At 34.1% G+C, this 12489-nt stretch overlaps 3 protein-coding genes and 1 long non-coding RNA gene across 4 annotated transcripts in view; 2 read left to right on the forward strand and 2 right to left on the reverse strand.

Annotated features, from left to right (window-relative positions):
* The first annotated feature begins 437 nt into the window (after positions 1–437).
* On the forward strand, positions 438–5156 carry LOC117100925. The gene is made up of 10 exons (XM_033240770.1): positions 438–1065; positions 1312–1449; positions 1862–1931; positions 2146–2308; positions 2461–3013; positions 3177–3363; positions 3454–3708; positions 3818–3989; positions 4596–4633; positions 4891–5156. The coding sequence occupies exons 1-10, from the start codon at positions 601–603 to the stop codon at positions 5154–5156; spliced, it is 2307 nt and encodes a 768-aa protein (XP_033096661.1). The 5' UTR covers positions 438–600.
* A 631-nt stretch (positions 5157–5787) lies between these two features.
* Positions 5788–7605, reverse strand: LOC117100920. The gene is made up of 2 exons (XR_004444191.1): positions 7232–7605; positions 5788–6671 (listed from the first exon to the last, which is right to left on the reverse strand). It is a non-coding gene; the product is annotated as an uncharacterized LOC117100920 (long non-coding RNA).
* Positions 7606–7971: 366 nt separating this feature from the next.
* LOC117100926 (contactin-5-like) lies at positions 7972–10605 on the reverse strand. Its single transcript, XM_033240771.1, has 3 exons — positions 10570–10605; positions 8670–8886; positions 7972–8286 (listed from the first exon to the last, which is right to left on the reverse strand). The coding sequence occupies exons 1-3, from the start codon at positions 10603–10605 to the stop codon at positions 7991–7993; spliced, it is 549 nt and encodes a 182-aa protein (XP_033096662.1). The 3' UTR covers positions 7972–7990.
* A 576-nt stretch (positions 10606–11181) lies between these two features.
* Positions 11182–12489, forward strand: part of LOC117100905 (isoaspartyl peptidase/L-asparaginase-like) — a gene marked incomplete at its 5' end in the record, with an annotated part of 5874 nt that continues 4566 nt past the window's right edge. The window contains one exon of the mRNA XM_033240747.1: positions 11182–11353. Coding sequence (XP_033096638.1) covers positions 11182–11353 — 172 coding nt within the window. The remainder of the gene's footprint in view (positions 11354–12489) is intronic.

Below are 12489 nucleotides of genomic sequence, written 5' to 3' on the forward strand. Positions count from 1 at the left end.
TATTATTACTAAACTAAATTTCAATTAATATTATGGTATTTATAGGTTATTTTCTAGTTTGTTGCATTCCTAGTACCATTTCACTCTTTTATCGGATGGGGTTTTTTTCGTTTTGTTGTCGATTCTACGCTTCCTACTACTACATAACAAATATTTATAAAAATCAAACTTTTTATCAGGAAAAACCAGCCAACTCGTTATTTAAATTACTGTAACATTAGTTTATTAACAATTATTTTTATATTAGTATTAAAGTTTATTATTGTTACTATATTACTGTATCACTTGGTGCTATTTTTATTTTTTTACAGAAACAACGTAGATGTTACGAAGTTGACCGTACTTTTTATAAGGAAAAACCAGCCAACTCGTTATTTAAATTACTGTAACATTAGTTTGTTAACAATTATTTTTATATTAGTATTAAAGTGCCCCTGCCACCTATTCTGACAATTTTTATAATCTTCAGCATGTTTATATTTATAAATATATTATAAACACAAGTGTTGGTCATATATTACGAATAAAATTGATTTTGTACGAAAAAAATGAGTTTGAAGTGTCATTTTTACGAAGGACCTTAGAAACAGAGGTCACTCAATGACGTCATTGGTGACCGACTTTCCCAAAATTCATCAAGCGCGAAATCAAAACAAACCAGACGGTAGGCCTTGTGGAGGAAGAATAGAGCATACTTTACTATACTATATTTGGCTGTTGTATGTTTTAAGCATTATGCCAGTTAATTGTGTTGTTGGTGGTTGCAGTAGGACACCAAATAAAGATGGGGTGACCTATTTTAGGTTTCCCAAGGATAGCAAAAGAAGACGTTGTTGGGTGAAATTTGTTAATTTCACAAGGCCAAATTTTCGTGGGCCGGGTAAGCACACACGAATTTGTAGTGCTCACTTCGGAAACGATCAATTCAATCAATCATGTCTAATCAAAACGACGATGGGCTTGCAATGCAAACTAGCTTTGAGAGATAATGCTGTGCCTAATATAAAAAATGACAGGCGAAGTCCAATGAAAAGGAATTCATCTATTATACGGCAAAGAAAACAAGTAAGTACCGGGGTTCAAAACAGCCCGCCGCTGACTAACCTTCAATCAATATGATTATGATTAGGCCTAGGGATTATTCATGCGTAACATTCGCATAGCCTAGGCCTAGCCTACTCGCTTTTTAGATACATCTTGATACAAAAATGTGTTAACACAGTATCAATAACTTGCAATAGGTCACATGTATTAAACTTTCAGCTATTGTATTAAAATATTTAAAAGATTTCCTCTATATCAATTATTTAGGTTGTTGAAGAAGTACTAAGGAAAAGTTTGGAGACAACCTGTACTACTACTACTTTGCCTAGCAACGAGAATGTGTCAACAGAGAATGCTGCATCTCTGTTGTTATCATTTGCTAATGATTATCAAAAGAGACATCAGGCAAGTAGTTTTATCAACATGGTTAATTAAATTATTATTTTCTATAGTTAGGCCCTATAAAAAATACTAATTATTACACTATCTAGACTAGGAAAGTGATGCGAGAGGGAGGCTGTTTAAATTTAATTTTATTCTGCTAACAATAACCCTTGGATTGGTACATTGATATTAAAAGTAAAATAAATGATTGGGATATTAAATACAAACAATATCTACTAGCTATTTACTGAAAAAATGAAAAAAAAATGTTGAAACATTTTTTTCCTAAAAAGAAAAAAAAAACAAAAAAAAAAAACCATTTTTATATATATTTTTTTGTTTATAAATGTAAATCATTCATTAAATTTGTATTTATGATGTCAAACCACATCCAAATGAGCAAATATTTTAATTATTATTTTGTCTTAAAAAGGATCACAAAAAGAATGAAGATCAATCAAGACAACCGTTTGTACAGACGAAACCGATAATGATCACCAGAGGTATATGATGTACAATCACATTTAGTCATTTACATTATCCATTCATTCATTCAATCATTCATTCATTACTTTTTTCATTATATAATTAGATTTTATGATATTGTTACTGGTATTTTCAGATACAAATTGATGTGCAGACAAAAGAAAAAATGTTGTTTTTGAAGCTCAGCATCAGAATCTTTTTATAAAATATAATTTTTTAAATTTTAATCAGAATCTCAGACTGATCCTGTAGTCATTAAGGATGTTGTTGGTGTACCATCATTGCCTAATTCACCCATAGCTACATCCACACCTTATGTTAGTGAAGGAGAATCAACCCCACTTTGTCAAAGTGATGGAGATACAACATTTAATCCAGATGACACATACCTTTCGTAAGTATGATAGTATATAACTGTGTTGTTAAATGACGAAAAAAATTTAAAAAAATGTTAATGCTACACCAATAAAATTCATAGACCTATTTGTAAATTTTCCATCAAGTTAATCTATTGGCTACAATTTATTTTATACTATTATTATTAAGGTTTGACAATGATGACAGCAGCTGTGCATCAAATAGACCTGCAAACGAAAAGAAATATATTGTTTTTGAAGCTCAGCTTCTGAGTCTTTTCACAAAATGTCAATCTTGCAACGCTGAGACAAAGGGAAAGATTGTACATAGGATTGGTACCTTTATTGTGATACGCCAGCAATGCAAAATCTGTGATTACACCAAAGAATGGAGCAGCCAATCTATGGTGAAAGATACGCCAGCAGGGAATATCCTGATGTCAGCTGCTCTACTATATTCTGGGTCCTGCGTGTCAAAATCCTTGCGAATGTTAAAATTCCTTAACTTGGTATCAATTTCCGAAAGAACATTTTATAGACATCAAGACATTTTCTTACATCCATGTATCACCACTGTATGGCACAATGAAAGGGAAAAGTCTTTAGAAGCTGTTAAATGCTCTAAATCCGTGGTGTTAGGAGGTGATGGAAGAGCCGACAGCCCCGGCCATACTGCTAAGTTTGGCTCTTACTGTCTGATGGAGCTAAATAAACACAGAGTTATTGACATTCAACTTGTTCAAGTAAGAACTGTTTAGATGATTTTAATATTTCAAAAACTACAAAAATTACATTAGTTATATATTAACTTTATAGTACAGTACAGTATAAAAATATAGTGTGTCAAAAACAGTGATACAGGCCTAATATTCAAACTTAACTGTACACACTTCTTTCTACCATCAGAAAAATACAGTAGGAGGAAGTTACCACATGGAATTAGCAGGACTCAAGCTTGGTATCAATGCCTTAAAGTCACAAAACATCCCCATTAATGTCCTTGTCACTGACAGACACATTCAAGTGGCCAAATGGATACGTGAAAATATGAAAAACACCAAACATTATTATGATGTTTGGCATGTTGCTAAAGGTAAATTACTGGTTATTAAACAGGTAATTAAACAAACACTTAATATTATTGAAAAAGTATTTAATTAATTTTTTTTTAAACATTACTTAGGTATAAGAAAGAAGGTTCAAGCACTTTCAAAAAAATCAGACTGTGCAATTGTAGGCGAATGGGCAAAAAGCATCAACAACCACATCTACTGGACAGCCATGTCAACTCCCAGTGGTAATGGTAAAGAAATGGTTGCCAAGTTCCAAAGTCTGACCAACCATATGCAAAATATACATTCGGGCCATTCGGAAATATTTCCAAGATGTCTGCACCCTCCATTAGAAGATAACAGAAAAAAAAAATGGCTGAAACCGGGTACAGAAAAATTTTCCATATTTAGTTAAATTTCAACCAATATTTACTTACAGTAATCACACTAAACACATGCATGCAGACTTAAATAAATAAATGTACATTTTTTCAGGATCAAAGGCATGTGAAATGTTAAGTGACATCCTTGACAAACCGCGCCTTCAAAATGATATTAGCATGTTAAGTCCGCTTGGACAAACTTCGTCAGTAGAGGGTTTCCATGGAACCATTATACATTTCGCACCAAAAATGTTGGCATATTCCTATAATGGAATGTTGAGCAGGTAGGTAATACAGTATATAATTATTATATAATTTAGCTGGGGCTTAGGGCACATAGAAAAAAAAATTGGTTAGATTATCACATCAGTCCATGTCATAAATTTAGGAAATATTAATGCAGGAATGAAAAAAAAAATTTTTTTTTGCTGTATCATGTATTGTTACAATTTAAAACATCAATGCAATTTATAATGACTGGGAAATACATTTACAGGTACTTAAAAAAAAACAATAAAATTAAAACAGTTTTTATTACAATATTACTGCCAAATAAAAGCAGTCACTCCCTCATCAATAAAAAAAAAAAAACAGTATTCTATTGTTCTGGTTTAGAAAATTAAAAAAAATAAAATAAATAAAAAAACTGCCTGGCCTCATCACTTTTATTTTTTTTTTAAAGAGCGAAAATCGAATAATTTTTTTCCATGTATGTGCCCTTATTGTTAGTGTTATGGAAAAGTACACCCATCTGACTATACCGAGGCCTAAATGTTTTTTGGCTTATGATGTATTTTGTTCTATAAATAATAATTATTTTAAGGTTTGTATGTAATAGTAGTTTAGGAATTACAATCAAATAAACTGTAGGCCTACCAACAAATTTGCAGGTTGATGTTGGCTGCGCTCCACTACAATGAGAACGCTGGTAGGATAACTGTCTCTTATACACATCTAGATGTGTATAAGAGACAGGTATATAACTGTGTTGTTAAATGACTGAAAAAATTTTTAAAAATGTTAATGCTACACCAATAAAATTCATAGACCTATTTGTAAACTTTTTGATAGTTAATCTATTGGCTACAATTTATTTTATACTATTATTATTAAGGTTTGACAATGATGACAGCAGCTGTGCATCAAATAGACCTGCAAACGAAAAGAAATATATTGTTTTTGAAGCTCAGCTTCTGAGTCTTTTCACAAAATGTCAATCTTGCAACGCTGAGACAAAGGGAAAGATTGTACATAGGATTGGTACATTTATTGTGATACGCCAGCAATGCAAAATCTGTGATTACACCAAAGAATGGAGCAGCCAATCTATGGTGAAAGATACGCCAGCAGGGAATATCCTGATGTCAGCTGCTCTACTATATTCTGGGTCCTGCGTGTCAAAATCCTTGCGAATGTTAAAATTCCTAAATGAAAGCAGTCTTATCAACTGAAGCCAGTTTTCACCCGACTTGTTGCCGCTACTCATGTCAATATTCAAACCAAACGGCTCTTTTCAGAGCCACCATTTAAACAAAAGAGAGATAGCATTTTGTCATTAAAAAAATAATTTTGTTTTTAGATAAATATTTATTTATTTATTTTTATTTTTTTATTTTAGCATTTATAATTCCTACAGACAGTATTGTATACATATCTATCTATTACGTTTCAGTATTTCTAGGACCCTGGATATACACGTGACCATTTTAATCTGTAATATTGAAACGCGTACTCATAACACGCGCGAACCATGTCTATCACTAAAGAAATAAGCAATGCATGACACGAGGGGTTTCGTCTACTACTACCAGTCAAAGAGTATACTGTTTGCTACAAATACAGTTAGCTCGGCCTATAGTTTATAGTAGTAGTAGTAGTACTAGGCCTAGAGGACATCGTATTTTTGAGTGAAACGTTTCAGAGTACTACAGGTGACGCGACGTTAACGTAAAACTTACATGTAAACATTGTTGAACTTGCTACACGAACTATTTATGAAGAATAATTATTTTAATTACGTACAGAAAGAAGATAGGATTTTGCCCATGCACAGTAAGTAACGACACAAGAATACTACTGAAATGTTTTTCGACTGTAAGTTTATTTAAAATGATTGTACAGTATGTATATCGAGATGTAAGTGCACATGGAGAAGTGTAGTAGGCATGTCCATATAACATATTAGAATTATTATTAAATACAACAGTTGTAAGGTAACACGTTATATAAACAAGTTACAAACAACGATATTTCAATAATTAATAAACAATCCATGAACTACATTAAAGAATGAGTGAATGACACTGTATGTAGGCTGGGCAGGCCTATGAGTTAGTAGAGAATGCATCCCGCTACCTTTTAGTTTAGTATTTACTTGCGAAAAGGATGGCCTTTTCAGTTTTCATTAAGTAGGCCTAAACTAGGCCCCTAATTAAAATATTTAATAATCATACAAGATTTAAATTTCCTCTAATTTTCCAAGTTTAAAGCCTGTATATCCCTCATCTTGAGGGCTAGGAAAATGTTGTCGAATAGCTGTAACGCCACAAGCTGGCAAAATCACACGATTTTCTCTTCCTAAAAATCCCCAGCAGCTCCGCACAAGATTTCTGTAGGCGATGTATCTATACTTCCTGTTAAAAAGCACAACATAACATAAGATGAATTATAACAAAAGTTATTTTTAAACTTAAAGAACATCCATAACACAGTATTATTGTATGCAATGTTTATCCTGCTACAGACAGTGCTGTATATTATGAAGATTTGTATATTGTGAAGATTAATATTCGGACTAATATAGTCTTACTATCTATTCATCAGTGATTCATTCTGTCTCACACGGTACTATTTAAAGAAAACTTAAAATGTAGATTAAGGAGTAAATTTCCAAGGCTGTACTGCAAAGGGATGATTCAAATATTATACTCGCTCCTCCTTAGAATGTGGAACCACAAGAAATATATCTGAAGTAGTACAATTAAGAAATAAAACAGCACTTTATTCAACAACACATTATCATCGCTGAATCAGTACATATACTAAAAATACTATTCATTATTAATTAATAATTTTTACCAATGTCATACTAAATTTGACTAACACACTGGTCTCTCAATTGAGGTAAAAAGGCATAATTTTGTTAGTGTTTGTAAACACTAATATTATAAACAGGCTACTGCCAGACAAGGACAAAACGATATTCGAAAAGACCAACAACACAGCAGCAATTCAGGCACAACCTGGTTGCCCATTATCAAACAGGACTTGGCCTAGAGGAGGACCGTAAGGGCCTAGCTAGTAGCCTTGCCTAGAAAAATTTAGTGGCGGTGGTAGCTGGCTTATGTGCTTTCAATCTGCGTTCAGATGTATCAACAAAACTGTCTATTATTACAGACAGGGCCTAGCCAGGCCAACCATATGTTATTTTCAAATAATAATTACTATAAATCAATATTTTTTTGGTAGGTAGACACCTCACAAGGCTAGGCCTAGGCCTAGTTTATCGCTATTCTATGTCGCTTACCAGTGCATATTCAAAAGTCGGTTTGGCTCTTCGATTCGTGATCATCATCTTCTTCTCTGTTTTGTTCTTGTTCATAACAAGGCTCATATAAATATGGACCACAGCCAAGGTCAGGGTCTCCCTCTTCCGATGAGGAAGAAGTGAAATCGTCTCCATTGTCCATCATCGTTGGTACTGTATTTTCATTCGCGCTGGTTTGTTTTGATTTCGCGCTTGATGAATTTTGGGAAAGTCGGTCACCAATGACGTCATTGAGTGACCTCTGTTTCTAAGGTCCTTCGTAAAAATGACACTTCAAACTCATTTTTTTCGTACAAAATCAATTTTATTCGTAATATATGACCAACACTTGTGTTTATAATATATTTATAAATATAAACACGCTGAAGATTATAAAAATTGTCAGAATAGGTGGCAGGGGCACTTTAATGTTGCCTAATTAATTGTAATGCCTTATTGTAGAATATATATATGTTTAGTGGGTTTGCGAAGTTGTTTTGTAATGTTTTTTCTCCCCTTTTGTTAAACTTCAATTTTGAATGAGAGATTGCAATAAAGTTCTTCGTATTTCATACTTCGTATTTGACTGTGTCCCTTTTCTTTCTCAGAAGAGACCTATCAACAGAGCAGAGGGAGGACACGAATGATCACACATATATAATGACTTCATACAACATAAAAAATAAAAAAAACAGGCGGGGCTGACGACTTTTATACTGTTTGAGGAAAGAGAAAAATAAACCAATAATAACCCAGATGTTAAAAATAACCAATGAACTTACCCCTGACATTCAACTGAGCTGTTGACAATATTAGTCCAAACTCATTCTCAGCTTTGCACTGGAACATGGCGTCATCATCTTCCTGGAGGTCCATGACTGTGAGGGTTTTGAGACCATTACCTATCACATACTTAGCGGTTCCTATGACCTCAACGCCATTACGATACCATGTGTATGTGATGGTTTCGGTGGATTCCGCTTCACAATTCCAGGTTACCTCGCCATTGATATCGCCATTCTGGTCCTCGATCTCATTTACCCACTCTGGCCGAGCTGTGCAAGAGAAAAGTGTTAGTATTTACTTTATAAATATAACAACAAAATATGTTAGCTAAATATAAAAGGCCAAAAAAAAAAATTTGTTTGTGCTTTGGAAAAATAAATAAAATGTGTACGGTCGGTAGAAAATACACACAAATAATACAACAATTTGAATTTGCATCGCGTACCATCCAGCAAAATAGGCTAGCATTGGCCCCCTAGCCTCGCCAAGGCTATTCCAGCCTTAATTTCTCATAAAAAAATATTGTTCGGTGTCAACAAAGAAAATGCAGACCCTTTTAATTTCATAAAATTTGGGTCAGTCAGCCGTGGCCAACATAATATTTTTATTTTTTTTGGCTTAACAAAGAATGTGAATGAAGTGATAAATTTACATTTAACAACAACACGGCCTTCATTACTGAGACCGCTCTGTACGGTATTCGAAGCTGAACAGCGGTACGTTCCAGCATCTGTTATCTGTATATCTGGTATGACAAGCTCTTGGCTACGTTCATTCAGGTAGGAACCCTCAGGAAGACTTAGTCCATTTGTTCGTGTCCATGATAATGTAGGAGCAGGCCTAGAAATGAAGAGAATATGGGATGATGTCTATTGTAGATTAATGATGATGATAGTAAATGTAATTCAATTACATTTTCATCATCATTTTCCCTACTTTAGTACATATTAATTGTTGTTTAATAATCTTAGAATTAAGTTCTTGGGTTCAGTAGCATCCTGAGTATGACCATTTTGCAACTTTATCACTTTTGTCAGCATACTAGCCAACAATAATACTCCATGGATGTTCACAATGATTCAACTTTTGGCTTTGTGTATACAGTATGGCGTGCTTGTTACAGGCCCTAAATAAAATGTTAAGGTTTCTTGTTCAGAAAACTCTGTACTGTAATTAGATGAATATGCATGCCTATGAATGATGAGGTGGGGATGACTTATTCATTATATAGGCCTACTTAAAATACTTTTTTGATAAATTATAGTCTAGTCCTAGGCCTATAGACTGGAAAAGAGGCCCTATACTGTAGATAGTCTAGCTAGTTCTAGTGTCTAATAATTAATAGTAATTATTATAAGTTAATCGTGACGTCATCACTGCAACTCCCAATGTTATTTGCCTATTCCCCACTGTCCACTAATTTTTCAATAGTGGACGCTTGGCTTGATTTTTTTTAGGTTCGTGTGCAAAAAAAAATTTCCGAATTGTAATTGAAAATACTTTCGTAAAACAAGGTTACTTATAACCTGAAGAAAGTTAGTGACAGTGACTGTATTCTCTCTCGAATGCTTTGAAAAATATATTTCTTTGACGAATGTGAAAAATTACATACAAGTTTTTCTAACACAATACAAGTTACAAAATAGCCTAGGCCTATAGTTATTCATCGTATCCGTACAGTACTGCTGATGTGTAGTTAACTTATAAAAAAGGGTGATGAACGTTTGTTGGAAATCACCTCTACAGTAGTTTTAATTGTGTACAAAATTTCCTGCACGTCCGTTCAAAACTGGCGACGCTGGATGCTTTTGAAGAAGTTTTAACATAAACTAGAACAGCAATGAGGCTCTGGGTCAGCGCCATGATCACGGACCAAAAATATCTGTAATTCAAGAGAACTTAATACAAAAACTCACAAAAAAAAAATCAAGCTTATATTTGAATTTAAAAAAAGAACAAAAATAATTAATCAAACAGTAAAGGTAATGGAAAGACATTTATTTATTTTTAATGAGGATCACCCATTCAGCTCTCCATTGCTGAAGAGCTGATATCAAGGGCCCTCATAAGATAAATACAAAATACAATAAAATGGTACCGTAATGGATTTTAAAACATGACAAGCGAAATCACAACAGTAGAAACTTAAAAAATATAAAAAATAAATATAAGATAAAATCATCTAAATAACAAGCAAAAATGAGTCTCTAACTTTGATAAAACTTTGTAAAAATAGCTGCCTTAAGTCCTTCCCCCCACCTCTCCCCGGACCAGGACCTAGTGGGGTCTTAGCCGGGGTTGTAATTTCCGAAACGGTTACGTGCATTTGAAAGTCCCGGCCACCTCCCGGCAATGCATGGCATTGTTTTACGTACATCCCTGGCTAATTCCCCACCACCTACCGCCAGGAAATATTTCGTAGTCCCGGTAAAATTCCCCGCTAATAAATGATAGATAATAAGGCCTACTTGAAGGTCTAGCCTATTTCTAAATCGGAGAAGCATGTGAGAGCTAGCCAGGAGCAGCTAAAGAGATGAGCCAAGAAGCATTACCTCCGTTTTGTCAAGATGGAGTGTGAGCACAGCCATTTGCTGACAGCTTCCATGTCATGTGTTAGTTTGTTGGTAATTTGATCTGTGTTAACTTGCGTTAATATAAAGGGTGGTGTCATCTGCATAGATCCGTCATACAGTGCTTTGTGATAGTGGGAAGATCATTTATAGAAATAGTGAAAAGTAGGGGAATACAACAAGGGTACTTGGTGATCGGTAGAGAGTAGCGATTCTTAAAAAACTGAATTTTTATATGTATTATCAATCAATATTGCTTCGAAAGGATTTCGGGAGTTTTCAACCGAATTGATTTCTCTAAATGTTAATGTCTTTTTAACATAGAGCCACAAAAATGTTATGTGAGGGTTGCACATAAAGCTGAGTGACCAGAACCTACAGTAGTTCAAATCATGATGTCCTAGTCAGGTCTTGAACCAGGGTGGGTGTACACCGCAAGAGGCAAGAACAATACCGCTAAGTAACGGCACAAGTGGGGGTCCAGAGGGAGTATGAAAGGCAATTTCTACATGACATTGAAAAAGCATTTTTACAATCTGAGAGTGCCATTTCCAGTCAACCAGTATTGCCTATTCTTAAGTTGCTTGAATCATATTGGTTCACGGAGGAGCGTGGGCAGTTCCTGATAGTTTACGAGATGCAGTTAACTGTGGGATTCAAAGAGAAGTACGAAAAGGTTATAAAGTTCTCCTGGAAAAAGATTCTGCATTAGATGCCATAGAAGAAGTTGTTCGAGCCTTGGAGGATGATCCATGTTTTAATGCAGGTATGAAAGGCAGTAATTATCATAATCTGATATTCAAGTGTATTTCAACTCAAATATGAGCTACTATACTGTATATACTGTACTGTTAATAAAATTTTATGGGACACATGTTTATTCTGCCTAATTCTATACACATTTCAATCTTCTCTGATATTAGAGCAGGTGCGGTAGTCTGTTCTTACATGGGCCGCCATTAATTTTCTTATGTCACTATTAATTCCTGTCCAGACTGTAAAATTTTATTTCACAAGAACATGTGACATTTCTAAATGTGGTCATGATGACACCTTATAAAATGACAATATATAGGCACATCATGACTATATGGGCATACAACAGTATTTTTATTCATGTAGTCCTAGCTTCTATTTTTTCAAAGTTCATCACTGCATGTTGTTGATCCAGGAATTCAAAATAGAGAGAGGGCTCAGAGGGGGGCTTTCAAATATAGAGGGTGTAGTCCACCTCAGCCCCACCATGGTTTGGGAAAATTTATGATTTTGGCACCTCTAGATGGCACTCTCAGGCGAAAATTTAATCAAAATTTTCCTTTTTTCTCCATTTAAAAAAAATAATTTTGAAAAATTAAAAGGGGTGGTGTAGCTGTGCCTGCTCGATCCTCCTTGAATCTGCTACTGCAAATCATCACTAAACCTTTAGCCAAGTACACTAAAGTATTAAGTTTATGTCTGAAGATTTACTACAATTATTTACGCTCAAATTGCTTTTTTTGTTCCAAGTCTTATTTTTGTTTACAGTAACTTTGCAGTCTCACTGTAAATTATGTACTTATATTGTATTCTAAAATTCAGGTTTCCTTCCAATTAAAAACCACTTTTGGGAACAGGTTTCCTTGGTCTTAACAACTTTGGTCTCTATCTTTATTATTAGAATAATAAAGATAATAGACATCTGTTAATTTGGGACCACAGGAAATTGGTGTTTAATTGGAGGTGGTCTTGTAAGGGCCTTATATAGAAGAGGGAGACCTGTATTTTTTAATAAGTAAATAATAGCTAATAAGTAGTATTATATATTTGCAGGAACTGGTTCTGTTTTGACTGTTAATGGCTGTCTCTTATACACATCTAGATGTGTATAAGAGACAGATTTAGGCCTACTTAAAATACTTTTTT

This window comes from Anneissia japonica, unplaced genomic scaffold (assembly GCF_011630105.1).
Source record: "Anneissia japonica isolate Jap-2015-1 unplaced genomic scaffold, ASM1163010v1 scaffold287858_len863314_cov180, whole genome shotgun sequence".
NCBI classification, from domain to species: Eukaryota; Metazoa; Echinodermata; class Crinoidea; order Comatulida; family Comatulidae; genus Anneissia; species Anneissia japonica.